The sequence below is a fragment of the Myodes glareolus genome, chromosome 16, assembly GCF_982192425.1.
Source record: "Myodes glareolus chromosome 16, mMyoGla1.1, whole genome shotgun sequence".
Taxonomy (NCBI): Eukaryota; Metazoa; Chordata; class Mammalia; order Rodentia; family Cricetidae; genus Myodes; species Myodes glareolus.
The window spans coordinates 74404747-74431109 of NC_142041.1; the positions used below are offsets into that span (position 1 = coordinate 74404747).

A 26363-nucleotide genomic window follows, 5' to 3' on the forward strand; every position below is an offset into this window, starting at 1 on the left:
AGAGACATCTCACTGCCTGTACAGTCACCCAAAGATTTTTTGTACCATTGGGGCATCTATCTTTAGCCTAAAGACCCATAGCATCCAGCAAACATTTCTATGAAGTTGGAAATTTTAAAGACACTTTAGTCACTTTTTTCTGTTTTGAAGAATCTCTCGCAGACTCTTTTATGAAACAGGAACCCCAAAGGATCATCTCACCTTTAGGCAAGTTCAGCAGTCCTCTCTCTGTGGGTTCTTTATGTCCAGTTTATGTAACAGTCCAGGTAAGAGCAGTTTTTTGTGCAAGTGGCTAACCAACTCCATAAGGAGCCTCTTTGATGTTCATCTTTCTCTTGAAGTAGCTTGGGGCTTCCAGGAGCAGACATGTCTCATTATCATGAAAAGTCCTAAGTTATTAAAACATCTTAAATGTCATGTTTTGTAGTGTTTGAAAGATATGAAGAATGCCTATCTGAAATATATCTATGTACATCTAGAAAATCTAACTAACATGACTACAAACTTGACTTTTGTAGATGATTATCCATTAACAACCTATATTTTTAATTATACATTACATTTTTAAATGAACTACACAATCACAATACCTTAATCAAGATCAGAAATACATATACATATAATAAAATTGACCTTAAATTTGTATCCATAAATCAAGAATTATACTAATGTAAATTATTTATTTTTGTATCATATCCCCCTTTAAATGTAAAAGAACATTTATAAACAAAATACAGAAGGACCTCCTACACTACTACCTGGTCTTTTGTTGGCCAAGGTGGCATTGAATTCCCCTGAGGATGGCCTTGTCTTGATGTTCTTACTCTCACACAAGCCACGCTCCAGCTTATGATTGAACACATATAATGTGGAAATATTGGTTCTTAGTTCATATTGCATAGGTTTTCATCCAGAGTTGAATAATAAACTTTATTTTCTTTTAGGTCTGTGATTTATATTTTTTTCTTTTTTGCCCATGTCTGCATAAATTAGTTCTAAATCCTTATCATTACTCAGATTTCCTTTTTAAAAGCTTATTTGCTTTTTCAATTTTGGCTTTTTTGCGTACCTTATATTCTCCAGTGTTCTAGATAATTTTCATGTTGGGAGTGAAATGCAGGCAGGGCTCATGCTAGCAGGTGCTCTCTTACTACTTGATGATGTTTGAAAATATTTTTTTGGTATGATTTCAGTAAATAGATCAAGCACTTTGCTTAGTAAATCTTTTATATTAGTTTTTACTTCATCTGTGGGGTTTCTCAATGTAGGACAGTTGTGCTTCTTTTAGTTTCTAAAATGACTTCTTTTAGTTTCTAAGGTTTTCTTTTTTTTTATGTATCCTATATTTGAATAAAGATTCATGGTTTTCTTGTGGATAGTATTGAGACTGTGGGTAAGGAACTGTCTACTTTTGTCACAAAACCTAAAAATCATTTTAGCTAAATTACATTTACCCTCTTTTAAAAATTTTAAAGAATTTATTTATTTATCAAAGATTTATTTAATTATTATGTATGCAGTGTTCTCCCTACATGCCAGAAGAAGGCACCAGATCTCATTACAGATGGTTGTGAGCCATCATGATTGAAGTCAATACATGAAAGAGCACCTAGTGCCCTTAACTCCGAGTCATCTGTCTAGCACCTGAAAATCTTTATTTAATTAATTAATTGGTATATTTGAGGTAGTTTTGTAACATGAGGGCTGGCTTGTTGGGGTATCTGTCCCGCCCAGTACCCTACAGCCGGCAAGCCCCAAGAGGAATCACACACAGGACTCCATAAGATTATAAACTGATTGGACCATTAGCTAAGGCTTCTTGTTTACTCTTATAGCTTATATTAACCTGTTATTCTGATCTATGCTAGCCATATGGCTTGGTACCTTTTTCAGCTGTCAGCTCACATGTTGCTTCTTCGGTGTTCTGGGTAGGAATGGCAGAGCAAGCTTCCTCCTTCCTAGCCTTCTCCTGTTCTCCTTGCCCTGCCTCTACTTCCTGTCTAGTTGACCCGCCTATACTTCCTACCTGGCCAATCAGTGTTTTATTAAAATACGTGATTGACAGAATACAGATAATTCTCCCACACCATAGTTTTGCTGGGTATCTTTCCTTGAGTTCACCTATCTAGACCAAGCTGGTCTTACACTTGGGATAATCCTGTCTTACAAGAGCTGATATTACAGATATGTACTCAGTAAAATACCATTTATCGCCAGTTATTTTCCCTCATAATATATATCTAAGTTAATGATTCTGTGTTGTTGCAAGTGTGAAATCTATTACCAAATGTAACTTTTGCTGACAAGTAGATAATCATTGGGATGGGTGTTTCCAATTTTTCATTGGGAAGTTCAGTTCAGATTACTTAAATGCAGAATACATTTTTAGACCTATGTGTGTGTCAATGTTAAGTGAAGCTATTATATCTTTTCTATAACAGTAACAATGGACCAGGAAGATCCAAACAATTACAAATCAAAGAATCACATTTTCCTGTAGTCCCAGACTATGTTCTTTTATGCCAATGAAAACAGGTTGTTCCTCTTGTAGGGAAACTCAGTCTTGGTTTGCCACAGCACTAGACCTGCTTATCCAGCTTGGATTTAGGATCAGTTTGATGTTTGCTGTGAATGTAGGGGTCCTGTGCTAAGAATGAGATGAGCAAAAGACTGAGTATAGCTGGAATAGAAGAGTGTTCTTGTCTTTAATTCAACAGATATGTATGTAGTCCTGGTGCTTATTTTTATACTACTGTTTCTTTATATTTATAGCCTGCCCCACTTTTTTCTTGGAAAATTTCCTACTAGAAAACAGTATTTTTTTATATGTCTTTCTATGTTTGCATGTTGCCTATATGTATGTCTGTATACCACTTATATTTTTGGTACCTATGGAGGCGAGAAGTGGATGTCATATTCCCTGCAACTGGAAATAAAGGCGGTTGTGAGCTTATGTGGATGCTGGGAATTAAATCCGGGTCCCCTAGAAATGTAACCAGTGCTCTCAATTTTCTCCAGTCTCTCAGTTTTGTTTGATCCTGTCTTTGTTTGACATTATTGCTAGTTTTTCTTTATTATAGTTTTTTGAGACAGGATCTTAGGTGGCCCAGACTGACCTTGATGGCATTGTCAGTCCTCAAGCTTCTGATCTTTCTTCTGTGTCTCAAAAAGTGCTTGGCTGACAAGTGTGTACTACTACCACAGCTGTTACACGTGTTGTTGGTAAGGAGAATGCAGGGCAAACACTCCAACAACTATGTGAGCTAAATCCAAAGCCCCTTTGTGGGGCTTCAATAGCTATATTTGAGTTTCCTCTGTGGTTTATATACTATACTATAGGCTTCTGGCAATCAGAGATTGTTCCTGTAGTTTGTCCATACCTAAAGATACTGACACATTGTGCTGGTAATTTTTATCCTTAAGAATCACTACTTTAATTTAAACCAGTGGTTTATTGTGTTGGGATTTTATTCTGAAGAGACTAATGTTAACTCAGAGTCCCTTTGAATCATAAAACAATGAGAATGCCAGAACTACATGAGCAAACTATAACTTTTGCACATTTTTTTTCAGTAAATTGACTTTTGAAAGTAAACCCTGAGAGCATAAAGACTGTCCTCATTCAACAATGACTCAGTGTTTAAAAGTCTTGAAGACTTATTTGACTGATTTAACTTTCAAAGCCACTTGTCAGGTAAATCGTCTTTTTACAAATCTGATTTTCACTTGAAGTACGGTAAACCAAGTTGCCTTCTACTGCGCAATATTTCATTGAGTTCATTGATTTCTGTATTTAGATCTATCAGTAGTGAGAAAAAAATTAGGTTATGTCTGAGTGAATGTTAGAGCTTCTGAAATGGCTTCTTTTGAAGGACTAATAAATAATTGAAGAACTGGTGTTAAAATTCTTACTGTTTGTGTTTGTGGTTTTCCATTCCTGCTTGAATTTTAATTATGTAACAATACTTCAGAAAAATTAGCACTCTGTCACCTTTCCACTACTTTCCTGTGATGACTAAAAAAATAAAGCTGTTTTCTTGGTTTAAGAAGAATTCATTTACTTTATTGGTGCTTGGGTGTTATATCATGTTGCAGTTGCTTTGCTTCTACTGAGGCTCGTAATTGACCAAAATCATGTTAAGAAATTCAGGGTTATTCACTCACAAATGCTTGTGTTTTGGTTTATTAAGACTATATTAGCTGCCATTTATTATTTGAGGATTTTATGCCTGAATTTATTGTACCTTAATGAAATTCAACCCTTATTTTTTTCCCTTCTGTGCCCTTGCACAGTTAATGAAGTGAAGAAGAGGAAACAAAAAGAGGCAGGGACACAGAGGGGAACAAAAACAGAGATCATGGAGGTACTCTACTTACTGGCTTGAACTTTAGCTTCTTCTATTTTCTTTTTCTGTTTTTCTCTTTTTAAATCAAAATAGATCTCCACATAATATGTTTTGATTATAATTTGATCATCACCTCCTATCAATATTCACATCTCTTCTTTTTCTCTCTCATTAGAAAATAAACAGACACAGAAAAACAGTGTCTGTTTTCTTTTTTCTTTTTTTAAAATTATCTTTTAATTTTACATATAAACGATAGTTCCTCTTCTCACTTCCTTCAGCTCCCCTGACCCATTCCCTCCATCCCACATCCACTTTTCAGAAGGGGTAAGGCCTTCCATTGTGAGTCTACAAAGTCTGGGTTATCTATTCGAGGCAGGACCAAGCTCCTCCCTGTATCATGGCTGAACAAGGCATCCCTACATTGGGAATGGGCTCCAAAAAGCCAGTTCATACACAGAGGATAAATCTTGGTCCCACTGCCAGTGGCCCCACAGACTGTTGAAGCCACAGAACTTTCATTCACATTCAGAGTTCCTAGTTTGGTCATATGCAGCTTCTCCAACTATCTGTCCAGAGTCACTAAACTTCCACTAACTTGGGTCAACTATCTCTGTGGGTTTCCCCAACATGATCTTGGCCCATTTACTCATATGATCCCTTCTGTCTCTCTTTGACTGGATACTACCCAGTGCTTTGTTGTAGACTCTGTATCTGCTTTCATCATTACTGGATGAAGGTTCTATGATGATAATTAGGCCAGTTCAGGCATTCTTTTCACTATCACTCGAAGTCTTAGCTGGGGTCATCCTGGTGGATATGAGTTTCCCTAGCATGAGATTTCTCCCCAACCCTACAAAGGCTCCCTCTATCAACGTATCTCATTCCTTGCTCTTACTTTCTCCCTTCATTAACTCAGCCATTTGGTTCTCTCATGTTCTCCCCCTTCTTCTTCACACTTCCCTCGCCTACCCCAGCACTCCTAATTTACTCAGGAGATCCTATCTATTTTCTCTTTCCAGGGCCATCCATGCATATCTCACTTATTGTCCGCCTTGATACATAGCTTCTCAGGGATTGTGGATTATAGTCTAGTTACCCCTTTTTTATGTCTAGTATCCACTTATGACTGAGTGTACTATGTTTGTCTTTATCAATCTGGGATACCTCACTCAGAATATTTTTTTTAATTCCATCCATTTGCCTGTAAATTTCAAGGTGTCTTTTTTTAAATTAGTACTGAACAAAACTCTGTTGTGTAAATGTGTTCTCCCCAACCCTACAAAGGCTCCCTCTATCAACATATCTCATTCCTTGCTCTTACTTTCTCCCTTCATTAACTCAGCCATTTGGTTCTCTCATGTTCTCCCCTTTCTTCTTCACACTTCTCTCGCCTACCCCAGCACTCCTAATTTACTCAGGAGATCCTATCTATTTTCTCTTTCCAGGGCATCTTTCCAGATGCTGAGGGGCATCTAAGTTGTTTCCAAGTTCTGGCTGTTACAAATAATGCTGCTATGAACATAGTCAGGCAAACATCCTTGTAATATGAATGTGCATCCTTTGGGTATATGCCCAAGAATGGTATTGCTGGGTCTCGAGGTAGGTTGTTTCTCAGTTTTCTGAGATTACTGCCATACTGATTTCCAAAGTGGCTGTACAAGATTGCTCTCCGACCATCCTTGGAGGAGTGTTCCCCTTTTTTTACATCCTTTCCAACATTTCCCTAAAGGCAAACAATGTTGAGCATTTTCTTAAGTGTTTTTCAGCTATTTGAGAGTTCTGTTTAGGTCTGTACTGTATTTTTTTTTACTGGATTATTTGTTATTTTGATGCAAAGTTTCTTGTGTTCTCTGTATATTTTGAAAACCAGTTCTATGTCCTATGTGGGGTTGATGAAGATCTTTTCTCTTTCTGTAAGCTGTCATTTTGTCTTGTTGACCATGTCCTTTGCTTTACAGAAGCTTCTCAGTTTCAGGAGGTCCCATTTATTAATTGTTGTTCTTAGTGTCTTTGCTACTGGGGTTATATTTAGGAAGTAAATTAGGCAAACAGCTGCCGGTGTTGCTATTTATGGTAATGGACCTAATTGTGGCAGTGTTAGTGATTTTGTAATTTCCACACACATATATTAATTTGCATCATGTGAATGAAGACAGACCAGATGTGTGGGTATAAAATTTGGGGAGGATAATGAACATCGAATTTCTAAGTAGATCGCTCTCCTTTGCATATTTGCATATTTGTGAGAGCTGAGTTATAGGTCATTGGCTGTAGCTGTGTGTGTCAGGTGCGATGCCAACAGCTAACACTGCACATAGGGAAAGGTTGAAGAGTATATTAATGCAATCACTTTACTAGTCTATGCCAATTTTTGGTTTCACTTTTTAATTTGGTTTTCTTTAAATGCATCACTGTATTAATGTGTTATTTGCTTTATTCTCCAGTCATTAAGAATTTCTTTCCATTTTTCTCAGGCTACTTATTTCTGTTTAGAACAGCATATCCCGTGGCTTAGGCTTGCCTCTCCCTATTTAATTGGGAATTGGTTTGATCATTTAATTCTGGCTCTGCTGCCCAGGGATGGGAAGACAGTCTTACCACCCCTTCTAGTCTGGACTTGATTGGTCAGTGAGAAAGAAGTAAAAATATCCAGTGAACAAGAGTCCTCCAGTCTCTCTGGCTTTTACTGGGAATGTATAAGTGAAGTGGGGCGTATGCATTACTTGAGTTCACTAACCAGCTTTACCAGCAGCTGTAGTCACAGCACAGAAACGGTGGGGCCCCCAGAAAAAGGGTGAAAGTTTTCCTTCTGTGACAGTAGTTGACATTAGCAATGGGTACTGAATTAATCAATCTTATTGATTGATGAGCAATAAATATCTTGACTGGCCACAGACCAGACAATGAAGAATATGGATAATGAACTGAAATTTGGTGAAACCAGATTACTGTAGTTATTCCAGTTCAACCAAAATAGAAGATCTGGATAAAATGGTGTGACCCTGCATAACAGGACTCTTCTTTTCCAGGTTTAAGATTTGTACGACCTGAAAGAAGTAGTGTGAGTATTCCGTGGTGTGCTCTAATAGAAATCCCTAATCTCTTGAGAACATGGGCACAAAGCCTATTTCAATTTAACATAATTCTTTGGGATGATAATTACATTGTTTCTGCATCCCCTTTCCTGCCTCCACGTCCAGGTGTGTCAGGTATTCCAGGCCTGGCTTTAGTGGTTATCAAGAAGGAAAAAGAAACAAGGGAAGAAGTGTCCTTTTGCAGCTCAGACTTTTTATTGTTGAAGCTCTTGTGTAAGAATGTGAATTCATTTTCTACGCATTGTAGGCAGTTCACAGTATAGAAAGACAGGGCGGGAAGGAGCCTTAATTTTTTCCAGTTTTGTCTGCAATATGCACTCAGTCAGCTACAGGTGATCTATAATTGTCCTGTGTTGCTATTTCTTGGGTATCACAGACCAGGTTCCTTGGCCAGGATACTCACATGTCACCATTGATATGTCTGTTCCCAGGACAGACAGAGATTCTGTTCTCTTGAGTAAGAGCCTTTTTCTCTAAACAGGCCTTTTTTTTAAAATTGCATTTATCTTTCCTCCTTTGCCCCAAGGATCACTGAGCAACAGAGTTCAGAACTCCCACAACACTTTTGACTTCTTAGACCTCTGACAAAGTTGAAACTGGTAAGAGTCCTAGTGACACTTCTGACTTTTAGTTATGAAAGCAACTGGTTAGTTTTATTTGTGGGTCTTTTTACCTTAAACTGCCTTGTTGATTTCTACCTCCAGTCCTTTTCCCACCTTCCTCTGCAAAGGTAACTCTAACTGCCATTATGGGATTGGAACAATGACTAATCTGGCACCTGAATTTGGTGTACCAGGTGGCGGTATTGGGATAACTTTTCAGCAGGCCCCTTGTATATTCCAGACTCTCAGGTATGTACAGGAAAGGAATTCCTTATTTGTTTCTGGAAAGAATTAAACTGCCTAAAGTTCATAAGATGTTCTTGGTGGGCTTAGAGTAGCCTCTATCTATTAGATATTTCTTCCAGAGTGATGGACCCTCAATCAGCTTTTACACCCTTTCTTAGCTGTTTCATCAGCCAAAATTTAGCTTGATGCCCTTTCCATGCTACTTCTTTATAGGGTGAGAAAAAGTAGTATCATTTGGAGCCAAGGTCAGACATCTCACATGTGCAACATCATTTTGTGAAAAAAGAAAATATCAGTGAGATTGTTTGTCTAGATAACATCTCATGTATACTTAGGTCTAATGTCTGTGGCGTGCGATCTCTTCGGTTGATCTCTTCGGTTGCTCTTAGTCTTTGGTTAAACTTTCTATGACTTACTATTTCCTAGCATTGGTAAATCATTTATATCACCAACTCTATTCTTCTCCATCATAGATTAGTAGTAGAATGCAACCCAACACAAGCTCCACAAATGAATTCCAAATGGATCGTACATCTAATTGCAGTGTGTAGAACTTCTAAAAGATACTTGAGAAATTAAAACTAGGTTTCTTGGAGTTTTGCAATGTGTCCGGGCTTTGAGGTTCTTCTAAGGCCTTGATGTATGGAGAAGAAACAGAGATCCTTATCTCTGGAAGGATTGGAACAATTGGAAGAATTGTTAAAGGTCTGGAGCCTGGGTCTCTGTGGAGTGGTGGTTTCAGATCTCCAGAACACAACACTTTCCACACATGGAGTTCCTCTTGAGGTCCAAGGCTACTATGTACTTTGTTTATAATGTTCTTGAGTTACGCAGTGTTCCTGTTGTGCAACATTGTTTGAATTTGTCAACTTCCTTCTGAATTTATATATTTCCTTTTAAACCCAAATGAACTGGTTACAGTAGCAAGAGACTTGTTGAATTTGGCAGGAAACTTCAGACTAGTTAGGTCTGTGCTTCAGATGGAAGTCAGGTCTTGAAATCACTGTGCTATGCCCCTTCAGCTCACTAGTTCCTATCACTCAGGTCTCATTAGCCAATCAGAGACTCAAACAGACCCATGAATCTGATGGGAGGGTTGTTTCAGGAGCCAGGCTTCTGACTCAGCCTCTCTGCTGAGGAAATCAGAAGTTGGTTTGTGTGAGTTTGAAATATCCTTGTTTTTGAAGTCACTCTGAAAGGCTGTTGCCTGTAGTTCTTGTATTATTGTTATGGAAGACAGATTTGCAAAACATAGAGAGCCTTTGCCTCTCTAAGATCTCTCTGCACTTTTAATATTGAGCATTTAGGTTTAGGATCTATCTGGAGTTAATTTTTTCGAGCTTGTTTACATTATCTCATGTGTAGAGCAACATTCCTCTGCTAAACTGTGAGGTAGAAGAGAATAATTGATAGTATAAAAATAAACTGTATCTTAGGAGACATTATGTCACACTAAGTAGAATTTAGCAAAGGTTGTGTTGCCTCTCAAATACTCCAAATATATTTGAGTAGTATGTTAACCACACCTGTTAGTGAACAGGCAACTAGGTTGCTTAAGGGCCATTAAAGGGTCACAACTAACATTAAATTCTGGTATACCATAAAGGTATATGAATTCTAGAACAGGTATTCTCCAGCCTTTTTTAAAAATGGTTTTGAGCCGGGCAGTGGTGGCACAGCACTCAGGAGGCAGAGGCAGGAAGATCTTCTTTGAGACCAGCCTGGTCTACAAGAGCTAGTTCCAGGTCAGGCTCCAAAGGTACAGAGAAACTCAAGCTCGAAAAACAAAAACAACAACAACAAAAAATGGTTTTGAGCTAAGATCTGCTATGCTAATTCAGGTGGATTTGAACCCTATCTGTAGTCCCCCAGGGCATTGCCCTTGTTATCACCCTGACTAAACACTCTACATTCTTGAATTACAGGTATGTAGCATCACAGAGTTTCAAAATTATCAGTTTGGTTCACATAGTAGACTGTCCATTGCACTATTTCAGATGTCAAGAGGCAGATAAGGATACAAGGGCTACATTGCAGGCACTAGGAAAGGTTTGGTCTGTAACAGACATAATGACAATAACAAAATTACAGCTCCCAAATAAATTCACAGAGACTTATATTAATTATAAATGTTAGTCTGATAGCTCAGACTTATTACTGACTAGCTCACACAACTTTAATTAACACATTTCTATTAAATCTATGTGTAACCGTCAAGCCAGTGGGATTTACCTCCCTGGCATGTCTTGCTTCCTCTCTGTCTGGGTTGTGGCTCCTGATTTCGCCCTTTTTCTCAAAATTCTCCTAATCTCACTCTCCCACTCAATCTATTCCTGCCCATTAATAGGCCAGTTAGTTCTTTATTTACCAATGAGAGTAATATGTATTTGTAACTGGGCTCTAACATCTTCCTTGGGGGAGGGGCTGAGAAGGAGCCATATCAGCAACACAAAAGCCTAGTGTAGAAGGAACCTGTGCTATCACTTCCCAGCTGCTCAGACCTAAATAAATACACAGAAACTATATTAATTTCAATACTGTTTGGCCAATGACTGAGACATAGTCCTAGCTAGCTCTTCTGTCTTAAATTAACTCATTTCTATTAACCTATGTATTGCACAAGGCTGTGGCTTACTGGTAATGTTTTTGCATCTTACTCCTTTAGCAACGACATGTTGTGTCCTTGACTACACCTACTCTTTTTCTATATCTCTGTTCAGATTTCTCACCTAGCTTTACTCTGCTAAGCCACTGGCCAAAACAGCTTCATTCATCAACCAATAAAAACAACACACATATAAAAGGACATCCACATTAGCCTGGAGTTTGGTAAAAAGGATACATTAGATTTGATTATTTAGCAACAAGGAAAGCTTATATAACCTCCCAGCATGCAGGCATTTCAATTTGTTAACATTGCATGATTGCCCCTCATGGGCTAGGCACAATCAGGACCTCTGACATTGTCTGTTTCTATGCCCTCAGGCAATATTGCACATTCGTCCCTCATTGCCTACTTCAGTATTTTTGATAGTTCCAGGCACACTCCAGATTGGCTCATCTCTTGGCCTGGTAGACCTTAACTTCCTTCATATCAACCCTAATTTTTTTATTACATGGGAGCTCAGCAGGATCTGGAGTTCTTTGCTCAGGCATTGTTGACCTCGCCTCAGGAGTGATGAGCAACTGGACTGTGCTTCTCCTAGGTAGGCTGCTGAACAATCAATCTCTTCCCTGTCATTGACTACTAGCCCTGGAAAAGCATTCATTTGTTGATAGCTGCCTGGATGAGGCAACTATGTGATAACCTGTTGAATTTCAGATAGTCAGGCATGCATAACCTCCTGCAGAGGACTGATAGTAGGATGCCTAAGAGCCATTTGCACCTTAGTGGCTGCCCACTGCTACTGGATCTGCTGAAGGAGGCATTTAAAGAGAATAAGGATTAACAATACTACCCAGTCAGTTAATGCACATGTGAGCATCCAGGAGGGATCAAATAGCCTATGTATATTATGCCAAACTTTTTCAAAAAATGAATCATCAAAGACCATAACTTCTGACCTTACTTATTCACAGTATAGAGGATTAGTCTACAGCATACAACATCTAATTGTTTGTGTTCTTTACATATTTTGGCTATTTGTCATCTATTGGATGTGGAGTTTTTAAAATCTTGCCCCATTCCTTAAGCTGCTCTTTTGTCTGATTGACTGTGTCCTTTGTCTTATAGAAGCTTTCCAGTTTCATGAGATACCATTTATTAGTTGTTCATCATAGTGTTTCCACTGTTGGTATTGTGTTCAGAACACTGTCTCCTGTGTCAGTGCATTCAAAGTTTTCCGCACTTGGTCTTGTGCCTGTTTCAGTGTGTCTGGTTTTATGTTGGGGGTCTTTGACCCACTTGAATATGAGTTTTGTGCAGGATGATGAATGTGAATCTATATGAATTATGCTACATGCAAAAATTCAGTTCAGTAGACACCATTTGTTGAAGGTGCTTTCTTTCTTTCTTTTTTTTTTCCATTTTGTATTTCTGAATTTCCTTTGCAGAAATCAAGCATCCAAGATTTATGTGTGATCTTTAACTTGAATCCAATGTTCAACAAGTGTGCTTTACTACTAATGACATGCTTTTTGTTTTCTAGGTACTGTTTCTCTGTGTAGCAGTCCTTGCTATCCTGTAACTAGTGCTTGAGAACCATGCTGGCCTCGGTCTCACAGAGATCAACCTGCCTCTGTCTCCAGACTTCTGGAATTAAAGGTGTTCACCACCACTGCCTGGTGCCATGATATTCTCTCATTGTTCAGGATTATTCCAGCTATCATGTTTTTGCTTGTTTGTTTGTTTGTTTTGTTTTGTTTATCTACATAAAGTGGCAAACTGCCCTTTCATTGTCTTTAAGCAATTGTGTTGGAATTTCCATGGTGATTGTGCTGAATCTGTAGATTTCTTTTACTGGGATGGGTAATCCTACTGTGTTAATCCTACTGATCCTTGAGTTTAGCACATCTTTCCATCTCTCTGGTATCTTTAATTTCTTTTTTTAAATTCTTGAAGTTATTATCACACAAGTTATTTCACTTGTTTTATTAGAGTTACTGGATCATGTATTTGAGACTATTATGAATGGTGTTTTTCCTTTATTTCTTTCTCAGTTTATTATTTATAGGAGGGCTACTGATATTTATTAGTTACTCTTATATCCAGCCACTTTGCTGAAAGTGTTTTATTAATTATAGTTCCTTTCTTCAATTTTTAGGGTCACTTATGAATCTATCATACCATTTACAAATAAAAAGACTTTGACTTCTTTGTTTACAAGTTATATCCCATTGGTGTCCTTATTTTTTTTATTATTCTAATTAGAACTTCAAGTACTATATTGAGTAGATATAGAGAGGTCAAAGCCTTGCCTTGTCCCAGTTTTAATTGGACTTACTTGGAGTTTCTCTACATTTAGTTTAATGTTGGCTATAGTTTTGCTGTAAATTTTCTTTATTATGTGTATATATGTACTGTGTTTCCCTAAACTCTGCAAGACTTTTATGTTTGATTTTGTTCTATTTTTTTTTTCAATTTATTTTTATGGTGGATTGCATTTACTGATTTTTTTTTTTATGTTGAACCTTTACTGCCTATTGTAAAGTGGGCGAGTGGGCTGCTTTTCATCCCAGCCACCCAGCTAGCTTTACCCGAAATAATTACACAGAAACCATATTCATTTAAACACTGTTTGGCCCATTAGTTTTAGCCTATTATTGGCTAACTCTCACATATTGATTTAACCCATTTCCATTAATATGTATCGTCACTTGACTGTGGCTTACCAGCCTGAGTCTAACCAGCATCCATCTTGGGCAGGAGAAGCAAGACGTCTGCCACACTGTCTTTTTTCCAGCATTCTGTTCTATCTACTCCACCCACCTAAGGACTGCCCTATCAAAAGGTCATGGCAATCTCTTTATTTAACAAATAAAAGTAACACATAGACGAAAGACCCTTCTACACCAACTGCCTATCTGGGATGAAGCCTAATTGATGAGTTTAGATGACTTTTTGATGTGTTCTTAGAATCTCTTTGCAAGTATTTGAATATTTGTGAATTTATATTCAAGAGGGAAATTAGTCTGTAACTCTCTTTATAAAATTTGTCACAACACTGGATCTCTGTATTGAATTAGTTTAATGATCTCAAAGTCCTAAAGTAGAGGTACTAGAGGCAATGAATACCTGAAATTGGAATTCTCAGAGTCTGTCTACCTGAGGCAATCTCTATATTGTTAGGTGCAATTCCGGAAACCTTTGTTTCCACTGTCTCCTGTCTCAGGTTTAACATAGATAGTAGCATTCGATATGAATCATCTATGATTATTTATATACAAAAGCCTGAATTTATGGATATTCTGTGGCATCATAAAATGAATTTCCGTTTGATTGCTTATTTCCTGTGTTTTCACATGTGTAATTAGCTTCCTTGGGTTGGACCTTTGGCTTTAATACCTTCTGTAGAACTGGATTTATATATTGATATTGTTTAATTTTTACTTTATCATTAAATATCATATTTTTTCCACTTATGGTGATTGAAAATTTTCTGATTATAGTAATCTGTGCTGACATCCATGGTTTCTTAGAACCTACATCCCATGAGTCCAAGCCCTGATGGCTTTTAGAATACATTGAGAAGTCAAATGTAATTCTCATAGGTGTGCCATTGTATGTTTCTTGATTTTTTTTTTTTTACTTTGCAGCTTTTAATACTCTTTTTGTTAAAGAAAAGGAAGACCATTAGAAGTATTTGTTTTCTATGACTATGGATATCAGAAATAATGATGATTAATTCCTGTTATGTTGTTTATTTTTTGGCATGGTTAGTGTTTTGATTATTATGTGGTAAAGGGAATTTTTCTTTTTAATGTTTTATTAATCTATATATTTTCTCCACTCCTCTCCTTTCCTCCTCCCTCCCTTTCTATCTTCTCCCATGATGCCCATGCTCCCAATTTACCTAAACATAATAAAGACATTATACAGCAAGTCAACAGCCAACATCAAACTGAATGGAGAGAAACTCAAATCAGGAACAAGACAAGGTTGTTCACTCTCTCCGTATCTATTCAATATAGTACTTGAGATTCTTAGCTAGAGCAATAAGACAACAAAAAGAGATCAACGGGATACAAATTGAAAAGAAGGCAAACTCTCACTATTTGATATGATAGTTTACATAATTGACCCCAAAAATTCTATCAAGGAACTTCTACAACTCATAAACACCTTCAGTAGTGTACCAGGAAACAAGATTAAGTTTAAAAAAAAAAGAAAGAAAGAAAAAAGAAAAAAACAGTAGCCCTCCTTTGTACAAGTGATAAATGAGCTGAGAAAGAAATTAGAAAAATGCCTACCTTCACAAGAGCCTCAAATAATAAATAATGTCTTAGGGTAACTCTAACCAAAGAAGGGAAGATCTGTATGACAAGAACTTTAAATCTTTGAAGAAAGAAATTGAAGAAGACACCAGAAAATGTAAAGATCTCTCATGATCTTGGGTAGGTACAACTAGCATAGGAAAAATGGCAGTCTTTTCAAAAGCAATCTACAGATTCAATGCAATGCCCACCAAAGTCCCAACACAAATTTTCACAGACCTCAAAAGAATGGTACTCAACTTCATATAGAAAAGTAAAAACCCTGGATAGCACAAACAATGATGTACAATAAAGAAACTTCTGGTGGCATCACAATCCCTGGCTTCAAACTTTACTGCATAGCTACAGTACTGGAAATAGCCTGGTATTGACATAAAAAGAGACAGGAGGTTCAATGGAACCCAATCAAGGACACAGATATTAATCCACATACCTATGAACAGCTGAGTTTTGCCAATAAAGCAAAAAATATAAAATGGAAAAAAGCATATTTAATAATTGTTGCTGACATAACTGGATATCAGATGTAGAAGAATGAAAATAAATCCATATTTATCGCCATACACAAAACTCAAGTCCAAATGGATCAAAGACTTCAACATGAAACTAATCACACTGAGCCTCATAGAAGAGAAAGCAGGAACTACATTTGAACACATTAGCACAGGAGACTACTTCCTAAATATAATGTCAGTAGCAGAGACACTGATAGAAATAATAAATGGGACCTGTTAAAACCGAGAAGCTTCTCTAAAGAAAAGATCTGGTTTCTTAGATAAAATATTAAATCTCTAGGATGGCTATTACTTATGATTCATTCAGGACGACAGTGAAAAAAAGCAACAGTTGGGTCATAAATAAATAATGTCTCTGGGTTGTAGAGAAAAACAGGTAGTTCCAGGTGGCAGTCAAGGGCTGAACAGTGGCAGAAATTTTCAGGGAAATCATCACCATTATAGGGAAAACCACAGTCTATATTGATAGCCTAGCAAGCTGCCAAAGTGTAAGAGTTTATTTTTCTATGCCCTCAGTTAATGGAAGAATTAGGTAAAGTAATTCCTAGTCTCCAGATGCAACTTCATAGGAAGCTTGCTGCAACTCTGGTCTAAGCAAGGCAAGGTCTATCACAACTTAGAAGCCAAATATGGGGAAATCATCGATGTTGTACTGGTTCTGTAAACAAAAAGATGCAAAATTTAAGGCCATACATTCTTTCTTTCCTTTTTTCAGTTCAGCACTTTTGTAGGTGTCTGGTAGAGTCTGAGCTCCACTGAGGAGACTCTTAGAGTTCATTGCCTGATACTGTGATAAAGACGCCTGGGTTGTATTTTTGAGACCATAAGATGGTGAGATATTTAAGCTATGAAACATCTTATGGAGAACCGTATATCTGGAGTGGAAGTAAAGAAAGAGAAAAAGATATATGCAAAGTTGTGAGGATAGGGCCATCTTAGCCATTTGAAACTAAAACCCTGTGTGTCTGACACAGAGTTACTGGATTTAATGGTTTCATTCTTACCTTGGACTAGTCTTTTCTTACCATGTCTCAGTTCCTCTCCTTCGGAATATTCTCTGCCATTGTCTATTTAAAAGATACAACTATTCTTGTTTTAAAAGATAACACAGTCTTGAGTGTCAAAAGAGACATTTGAACAGTGTAGTGGTTGCTACAGTCTATGAGTATCATTGTGGTGACTAAATGCATTTTCTTCATTGATATCCATGGATGAACCTATAGTGACAAGGCTCAGAATTTAGTTGACTGAATGACTAAATTTCTATCTCCTTGATGGCTTTCTTTGGAGTGCTTGTGGAACCATTAGTATGAGAATCCTTTCTGGAGGAAACTCCTCATTAGAAGTGGGATTTGAGTGTCTCTAGCCTCAACCCATTTTTTGTTCTTTGTGTCTACTATGTTGTGTTTGAAACTTATCAACCCGTTTCCTTCCTTTGCTGTCATGCCTTCAGCATTATTATAAATTCTATCTGTAAATCATAAAAGACACAGCTGAAACAATTTCTATTGAATGCTAAGCCATTTTGATAGCATGATGATTTTATTTTTTGAATTTCTTTTGTGTAATAGTTGAAACTGATCAGTCAGCTTTTTGTGCTGTCATGACTTCACCATTGTTGTATCACTAAATCACATAAGATGTAACAATTCAATGCTAAGCCATTTTACTAGCTTAATTATTTTATTTTATTTTATTGGTTTTTGTTGTTGTTGTTGTTGATACAAGGTTTGTGTAGTTCTGGCTGTCTTGAAGCTGTTTTGTAGACGGGAGATGGCTTTTTAATATTTACTTCTTACTGTCCACGAACTGATTGCATAGATTAGGATAGTAGTATTCAACTCAGAGGCAGATATACCTGCCTCTGCCTTCTTAGTGCTGGGATTAAAGACATGAGACAATACACTGATCTTGCCCATCATTTCTTGTACTTAGTAATTGTTTATAAAATTTCTTTGTTGTGTACTCATTGTTGTTAATCTGTTTGCTTGTCTTTCTTTGTCTGTTAGTAGGCATTTCCCTTGGCAGGTAGTATCCCACTCAGGAATGATAGAGATAAATCCTCTACTAAATTTCCTTCTAAAGTGTCTTAATGATTGTATTATAATGCCTGTGCCATAGGATACATCTAGTAAGTACCAGAATTATATGATTGTATTGTCAAAGAAGTATACATTTACAACATTGTATTACCATTTTCATTACATGTATGGCATATTTTAGGATACAGTAACCTACAGTGATGTGCATATTGACTTCAGTCTGGAAGAGTGGGCTCTGCTGGATCCTTCCCAGAAGAATCTCTACAAAGATGTGATGCTGGAGACCTATATGAACCTCACTGCTATAGGTAATACTGTGAAATTTCCTTCACATTTTAAATTAATGGAACAACTGTGTTTTGCTTACTAATGCTTTTCAGTATTTGTGATTGAGAAGGAGGAAGAATAAGATGAATAAATCAGCCATAGTTCTAAGTTTCACTGAAGATAGTAACCTATGTCCAATTTTCAATAACATATCATACATTTCTTGCTACTATCTTTTAGGCTGCAAATGGGAAGATCATAATATTGAAGAGTATTGTCAAAGTTCTCGAAGATATGGAAGGTAATTTTTATGTGCAAGCTGATACAAATGTGCCTCTGAAGATATTTTATTATATCTGGAGGTTTTAAAGAAAAGCAGCAGTGTAAGTAAGGACAGTTTAAAGTGTATTAATGATTCTTAAATCCTCACAAAATCATATGTCTCAATGGCAAGTAAGTGAATTGTGTTTTCTAGTAATTGCTAAAACAATTAAAAGTAGGACAAGGAAACAATATCTTCACAGATCTTACTGCTTGAATCATTGCTACATCAGAGCTATGCTGTAGAACTTCCAATCCATTTAGTTTGAAACCACTCCTATTATAAAAGATATACATATTGAAAAGGTGGTAATTATATGTCCAAAATCTTTAAATAAGCAAATAATCCCTAGTAAAACTAGGGTTACTCATATAATTGTCGTGACAGCTAAGTTCAGTGAGAGGGGTAGTGAGAGTTAAGAGTTAAGAGAGTTTGTTGTGGAGAAACCTTAACCAATATACCATTTCTCTCTGAGAAACAGAGAGTCAAAATTGTGTATATGTATTGTGGAAATCTTTTGTTTTGCTTTCTTTGATAGGTATATCCTATATCAGTCTGGATAGAAACCATATGATCATAGGGATGTGGAAAGAAGTAACATAACTTTTCATCTCAAAACAATGAGAAGATATGTAGTGGTCCCCATGTTGAGTAGACTTGTTGAATGTGATGCAAGTTTACAAGTAACTGGTTTTCCAACTTCTTGGGATACATCCACAAACTCGTAGTGCAGAAAAGCCCACTGAGTCATAGGAATGGGTGTAAACTTCTCTTTCCTGTCGGACTTTACAAATGTAGTATGACTTACAATATAAAAAAATTAACAGTGGAATAATTGGGGCAAAGGTCTGAATTCTTCCAGTACTCTTATAATAAGTGAAAAATCTCATAGAGAAAACAGATGCCATAAATGTGAGCAAGGTAATACTCTTTCCATCACAGGCATCTTCAAAGATGCAAAACAGTCTTTAATGAAGGAGAACAACATGAGTGCAAACAAAGGGGTAAAAGCTTAAGATCTGAATTCTCTTTATAGTTAGAACAAACTGTAAAATCAGTTCATACAGAAATAAAGATTCAACAGTATAATGAATGTTGTAAAGATATTACATGTGCCAATTATCCTTGCAGGCATAAAAGAAGTCATTCAGAACAACCTTCTGAATATACTCAGTGGGTTAAAGCCTTTCCATATCACAGTTATCTTCAAAGACATGAAAGAATTCATAGTGGTCAGAAGCTCTATGAAGGTGTTCAATATGGTGATGCCTTTGAATGTCATAATAGTTTCCAAATACATAAAGGAAACCATAGTACAGCAAAATGCCATGAATGTGATCAGTGTGGTAAAGCCTTTTCACGATACAGTCGTCTTCAAATACATAAAAGAACACATACTGGAGAGAAACCTTATGAATGTATTCAATGTGGAAAAGCCTTTTCACAACACAGTAATCTTCAAATACATAAAAGAACACATACTGGCGAGAAACCTTTTGAATGTTCTCAATGCGGTAAAGCCTTTTCACAACACAGTACTCTTCAAATGCATAAAAGAACACATACTGGAGAGAAACCCTATGAATGTACTCATTGTGGAAAAGCCTTTGCACGTCTTAGTATTCTTCAAATGCATAAAAGAACACATACTGGAGAAAAACCTTTTGACTGTAATCAATGTGGCAAAGTATTTGCAGTACAAAGAAGTCTCCACATGCATAAACAAACACATACTGGAGAGAAACCCTATGAATGTACTCAATGTGGAAAAGCCTTTGCAGAACACAGTTATCTTCAAAGACATAAAAGAACACATACTGGAGAGAAACCCTATGAATGTAATCAATGTGGAAAAGTCTTTGTATATCAAACTAGTCTCCGAATGCATAAACGAACACATACTGGAGAGAAACCCTATGAATGTAATCAATGTGGAAAAGCTTTTTCCCAACACAGATATCTTCAAATGCATAAAATAACACATACTGGAGAAAAATCTTATTTATGCACTCAATGTGGAAAAGCCTTTGTACATCAAAATTCTCTTCAGAGGCATGAAAAAACACATACTGGAGTGAAACCCTATGAATGTAATCAATGTGGTAAAGCCTTTGTTTGTCAAAGTAATTTTAGACTACATAAAAGAGCACATACTGGAGAGAAACCCTGTGAATGTTCTCAATGTGGTAAAGCTTTTGTATGCCAAAGTCGTCTTCAAAAACATAGAAGAACACATACTGGAGAGAAACCCTATGTATGTATTCGATGTGGAAAAGCCTTTGCACAACATGGTCATCTTCAAAGGCATGAAAGAATACATACTGAAGAGAAACTCTATGAATGTAATTATTGTGGAAAAGTTTTTTCGCATCCCAGTGTTCTACATAGGCATAACAGAATACATACTGGAGGGAAGCCCTATAATTGTACTCAATGTGGAAAAGCCTTTGCACATCCTAGTGTTCTACAAAGACATAAAAGAACTCATACTGGAGAGAAACCCTATAAATGTGTTCAGTGTGGAAAAGCCTTTACAGAACATAGTTATCTTCAAAGGCATAAAACAACACATACTGGAGAGAAACCCTATAAATGTACTCATTGTTCAAAAGGCTTTGCACGACACTGTTATCTTCAAAGGCATGAAAGAACACATAATGGAGAGAAACCCTATGAATGTAATCAATGTGGCATAGCCTTTGTATCTCAAAGCAGTTTCCGAATACATAAAAGGGCACATACTGGAGAGAAACTCTTTGAGTGCCCTCAATTTGGAAATGCCTTTGTACACTGAATTGTCTTCGTAGGTATGAATGATCACATACTATAGAGAAACCCTATGAATGTACTCAATGTGGGAAGACTTTTGTATGTCAAATCAGTCTCTGAGTACTCAAAGAACATATTCTGGAGAAAAAATGTACACATATAATGTGATAAAGCTGTTACATATATCAGTTATCTTCAAAATCATAAAAGATCATACTACAAAGAAACCCTTTAAATGTAGTCAGTGTAGTAAAGTTTTGCAAGTCATGGTAGTGGTACAAGAATAAAATTTGTGTAATTGGTCTGTTAAAGTCTTTGAACATATTATACTTTGAGGATTGGAAAAAACTCATACTGAATGGAATCTATATAAAGTATCTGGTAAGATTTATAGCCAACACACTTATGTTCAATTAAACAAGATTCTTTACTCTGCAGAAAAAAATTGACAAGAGTCAACAGTCTCTTCAAACATTATTATGGATCTCAGTTTAAGGCCAGCCTGGTATACAGAGTGAGATCCAGGATAGCCAAAGATATACAGAGAAACCCTGACTGGAAAAAGCCAAAGATTAAAAGTAAAACTAAAAGAAATAGAGAAAAAGAAGCTACATAATTATGGAAAATACACAGATAATCTGGATACTGTATAATATTGTGTTGTCTTTCAAGTGTTTGGCTGCAGAGGAAGGAGGAGCAATAGCTGCTAAAAGACAATTATAAATGCTTTTGGATTAATCCAACCTATATATTTTGAAAATGTCTTGACATTGTAATTTAAGTCAAAAGATATGCTACTTTGGAGAAGAGGTTTTGTTTTTGTTTTCACAGGAACTGAGAGGCTGTGGATTTATTCTAGGCTAAGAAAAATAAGCTTTGATCAAGGAAGACCTTCCCAAAAAAATCTCCAGTGGAAATGGGTGGCCGTAATGATCCAGTGTTTTAGAGCACTAATTTTTCAGTTTCTCTGAGTTTTGCATACAGAACAGCCTCCAAATTATTGGATGAGATAACCCAGCCTCACAGAATACTCCAGTTAGTACTTGACCAAAATCCATAATTTTTTTTCCTTTTCTTCAATGTATAGAATGAGATACCCATCACCTAAGTGAACCATTTTTATTTAAATAACAAGTAGTGTATGATCATGCTTTCCAAGTAAATATGTCTGTGAAAGGGTGATGGATTGTTCCTGGTTTTAATTTTAATATTTTTAAACAAATTCTCTGAAATGTTTGTTATCCATTCTAGCATGGATGTCAGAAAATAGTCAGGTATGTATTTTAATTCATGATCCTCATGTGTCAGTCTCCTGAGTACAACTCTAATGTTAGGTGATGTAACCTCACTGTTTGCCATTTTGTTGATACAACACATTTTAACAATATTAATGTTATAATGGTTAATAGAAGAGAATATAAGAAACATTAAATTTCTCATGTGTGTAACCAAAGCAGCATTTTCATCTATCTGGTAGAGATGTAATGAGCTGAGCAACCTACATTGTATCTCACAACATTGCTTGATGTTCTATTGATATACTATTTGAAGAGTCATGCATCTTGTTGTCCCCATCAGTTTTCCATTTGGTACTTCATCTTGAAGTTCTGCCTTCTAAAGGAATTAGCCAGTATGATAAATAATGTAATGACAATGATATTGTTTTTAAAGTGTGCATGTGTGTGTGTGTGTGTGTGCGTGTGTGTATGTGTGTAACATTATTATGGGTTTTTAGGCCATGAAAGATATGTGGAGATTGGAAGTCAACTTTGTGAAATCTACCTTGTTCTATTCATGTGGTGATCAAGATGAGCTTACTAGTCATACACACCAGAGAAATTGCCCACTGTGTTCTCTGGCTGATGCTCAAATAAGATTAGTTGAATTATGTCAGGAAACTTGTCTTTTCAGAATGTAGACATATTTCCGTCGAAAGATAGATGAAAATAGGACAAATTGAATAATAAATTGCAAATGAAAATGTTACATTTCTATCTTTTTCTTTTTTGTGGAATGTTTTAGTTCTTTCTGAGAGCTAAGCACTGTTTAAAAGACTTGATGACCTGAATTAAATCTCTGGGAGATCCATATTACTCCTAGAAATTTTTCTAATTTTTCTACACTTGGGCTGTAGCATATGCTCCCTCCCACAAAGGCACATTTATAAATGATTTTTTAAATCAAATAAGTACCACTGAGTTCACTTGTAGTGAAATAACTCCTTGAGTTTCACCTTTAGAACTCACATAGTAAAAGTAGATAATAGATAACACTAAATTTTCCTCTCACTACCACATACACATCATGATAGATGCATAGACATGTAGAAGCATTTTTAAATGGATGAAATTGATAAAATAGCCCAATTATTGAGAACATATGAAATGATTTACCAGTTTAAGTTATAGAGTTTCAAGAAGTATTATTGTTCATTAGAACATCGATTGATCCTTTCTAAATCTTTATTTTATCATTTAATTCTCTAATTCAAATATAGGTCATTGAAAAACATCTCAGCTGGACTTAGAGTTATATGCCTGTAATCCCAGCTCTTGGGAGATAGCTGCCACTCTCATTTAGTTTGAGGACAGTTTAGTATCCATAGTGAGTTCCAGTATAGCCAAGATTATTTAGAAATATTCTATCTCCAAAAAATAATTCCAAAAGAAAAACTCACATCTCAAATTATGGAACTCTTCCTAATATAATCCAACTGGACTCTGACTGGTTACAACAAAACCTTTTGTTATCTTTACTCATTAATATAACTGTGTTAACTGAAAATAAGAAGACTATGGAGAGTTCATTAACAGATGTGTAGAAAGATAATGAATTCTGTCAGAAGCCATGTCATAAGAAGAGCAGATGGCAATTAATATTCAAGATTTCAGCTCAGCAGGAAGAAATTTTCTAAAGAGAAGTCTTATTAAGAAAGGCCATGATGTTAGAGACTCCAGAATATCTTTTTCTTTTGTGTGTAATTTCACAGGTGGTATTGCAATTTTTCCCTAGTGTATATAGGGAGTCCTCCACTGCTTATATCTAGTGTGTTTATCTCACAATTACATCCCAATCTACTGGGCATTTTTATCTTTTAAGAAAATGACCCCTTGTTCTGTATTTTCTAATTAATATTATCACTGACAGTTCATACAGAGTTGTAAAGAATACAAATGAATACAAAAAAAAATACTTCACAAATCAAGTGTTAGACGCAAACAGCTGTATTTCCCCAAATGCCAAGATAGCTGTACACTATTAGCTGATAAAAAATTTCCAAGTAGTTTTAGATTAGACCAGGTTCCTTGCTAATGGGTTCTAAGATTAACTATTCCCAGAAAAACAATCTTGTTTTATAAGGGTATATATACAGCTTTTTGGGTTTTTAAGCTAAGGTTAAAAAGGCAAAGTAACCTAATTTCTATACACTTTTGCTAGATTTAATGGGTAACGTAGGGAAATAATTGCAGCTTTTTTTCAGAAACCCTTCAGGAAGAGAAGTTATGGCTGGTCAGGGCTACAAAAAATAATTTGACTTCATAGCCCCAGGAAAGAGTTACAGGTTTCCAAATTTTTTGTGGTCTAAAATTACATGCAGGGTGGAAAATACATTTTAAGATTTAAAATATTGTTAGTGTTATTGTGACTTGGGTAGTGTTGACTAAGCTAGTATTAAGAAATTTATGGTGTGCTAAACCCAAACTAAAGAATTTAGGGCACATTTCTCACTGTCAGCAGTCTCAATTCCAGAAAGCCTGTCATTTTACAACTGCCATCACAGAAAGTTAGTGTGAAATTTTGTATACTAGAATATAGTACACAATTTATTTATTTTTCTTAGACTCCTTACAGTTCAGTTTTATAACTCCTGTAAGATCCTCTTTAAGACTACTTCTTTTGTTAGCAAACTGACTGATTCTTTGCTGCTGCAAGTTACAGCCCACAAATTAAGGAGTTGACTAAAAAAAATGTGGCTTCATTGCTTTGTAACAAGTTACTCAGATTTTTTGGCATGTGAGTTGTCAAGATGACTTTTTTTATCATTTACTTAAAAAATTCTTTCAAATGTAAATCCTATACTGCCTGTGGGAGAGTTAGAGAATTTGACATGAGAGAATAAAGAAAGAATCCATCAAAATAGGTTTGATTATCCTTTTTTTCCCCTAACCCCCTCCACTAAAACAATTCTCAGTATGTGCTGCACTGTAGAGTTTCCCTTTGAATCCTGTCAGCAGCCAAGAAGTTCTTCTTTCAGATAGGGCTGGAATCCATTGTCATCTAATGGGTACTTTCATTATCTTCAAGTGATAGGAGATAGAGAGAGTAATGGTGCATAATAATCTGCATTATAATGACCTTTGGGAGCTGACAAGTTTACTCATTACTTCCTCTATTGGGTTCTAGTCTAAGTTCAATTCCTAGCACCTATATTAGGTAGCTTAGAAGTACCTGTATTTTTAGGTTAAGAGGATCTGATTCATTCTTCTTAACTCCTAGGGCTCCAGACATACAAATAGTGAAAAGACAGATGTATATATGTGATTAGATATTATAATTTTTTTATATATTATAATTTTTTATAAAAATAAAATTCAATCTCAGTGTATTTTTCCAGTTATTTACCAGTGTGTTTATCAAGTGCATAAAAGGTTTCAATAGGGATCAGAGGAGGGTTTCTGATCCTCTGCGACTGGAAATACAGACAGTTCTGAGATGCCTTATGTATCCACAAAAGGGGGAAGAGTATACAAAAGTGTTCAGGAACAAAAAGTCTGACCACTTAACCACAGCCTCAAGACTGAGTTTATCTCAATTGTGGTATTTAGGCAGCAATGTGAGTCCACAGAACTCATATCAGGTGTCTTCTTCCTGGAATTTATGCCTCCTATAAGGAGAGAAAAGGAACTTGCAGGCATGAAAATTGTCTTGTCTAAAGGGGATCCTTGATTTCTGCCAAATTTTCAGTTAGGAACCATGAATGCTGGTGAATCAAGATGGCGTCTAGGTGTGAGGAGGTCCCGAGACTTAAACACAACTCACTCTAAGGCTGAGGCCATCAGGCATTTACAAAGAGAAGTGGAATGTGGGGGACTTGTTTAGTGAAGGAACTTTAGGGGTGAAAGCCCAAGATCAAGAGAGCAACAGTTGGGATCTATCTGAGGACAAGCTGTATCCTACTGTGCTTTTTGTGTCCACTCAGCTTTGGTGGGTTAGCTCCTCCAA

At 36.3% G+C, this 26363-nt stretch overlaps 1 protein-coding gene across 6 annotated transcripts in view; it reads left to right on the top strand.

Moving 5' to 3' along the window:
- LOC125390930 (uncharacterized) overlaps window positions 1-23126 on the top strand; it is a 37404-nt gene extending 14278 nt beyond the window's left edge. Inside the window, exons 2-10 of one of the 6 annotated variants that reach the window (XM_087897272.1) lie at window positions 3574-3694; window positions 4294-4364; window positions 5795-5948; window positions 7379-7410; window positions 7971-8043; window positions 12441-12556; window positions 17964-18090; window positions 18290-18350; window positions 19503-23126. In XM_087897272.1, coding sequence (XP_087753398.1) covers window positions 18057-18090; window positions 18290-18350; window positions 19503-21165 — 1758 coding nt within the window. In that variant the 5' untranslated portion in view covers window positions 3574-3694; window positions 4294-4364; window positions 5795-5948; ... (2 more) ...; window positions 12441-12556; window positions 17964-18056 and the 3' untranslated portion in view covers window positions 21166-23126. Of the gene's footprint in view, window positions 1-3573; window positions 3695-4293; window positions 4365-5794; window positions 5949-7378; window positions 7411-7488; window positions 7658-7970; window positions 8044-12440; window positions 12557-17963; window positions 18091-18289; window positions 18351-19502 lie in introns of those variants that run through there. The other 5 variants (XM_087897273.1, XM_087897276.1, XM_087897274.1 and 2 more) reach the window with 5 other exon arrangements.
- Window positions 23127-26363: the final 3237 nt, after the last annotated feature.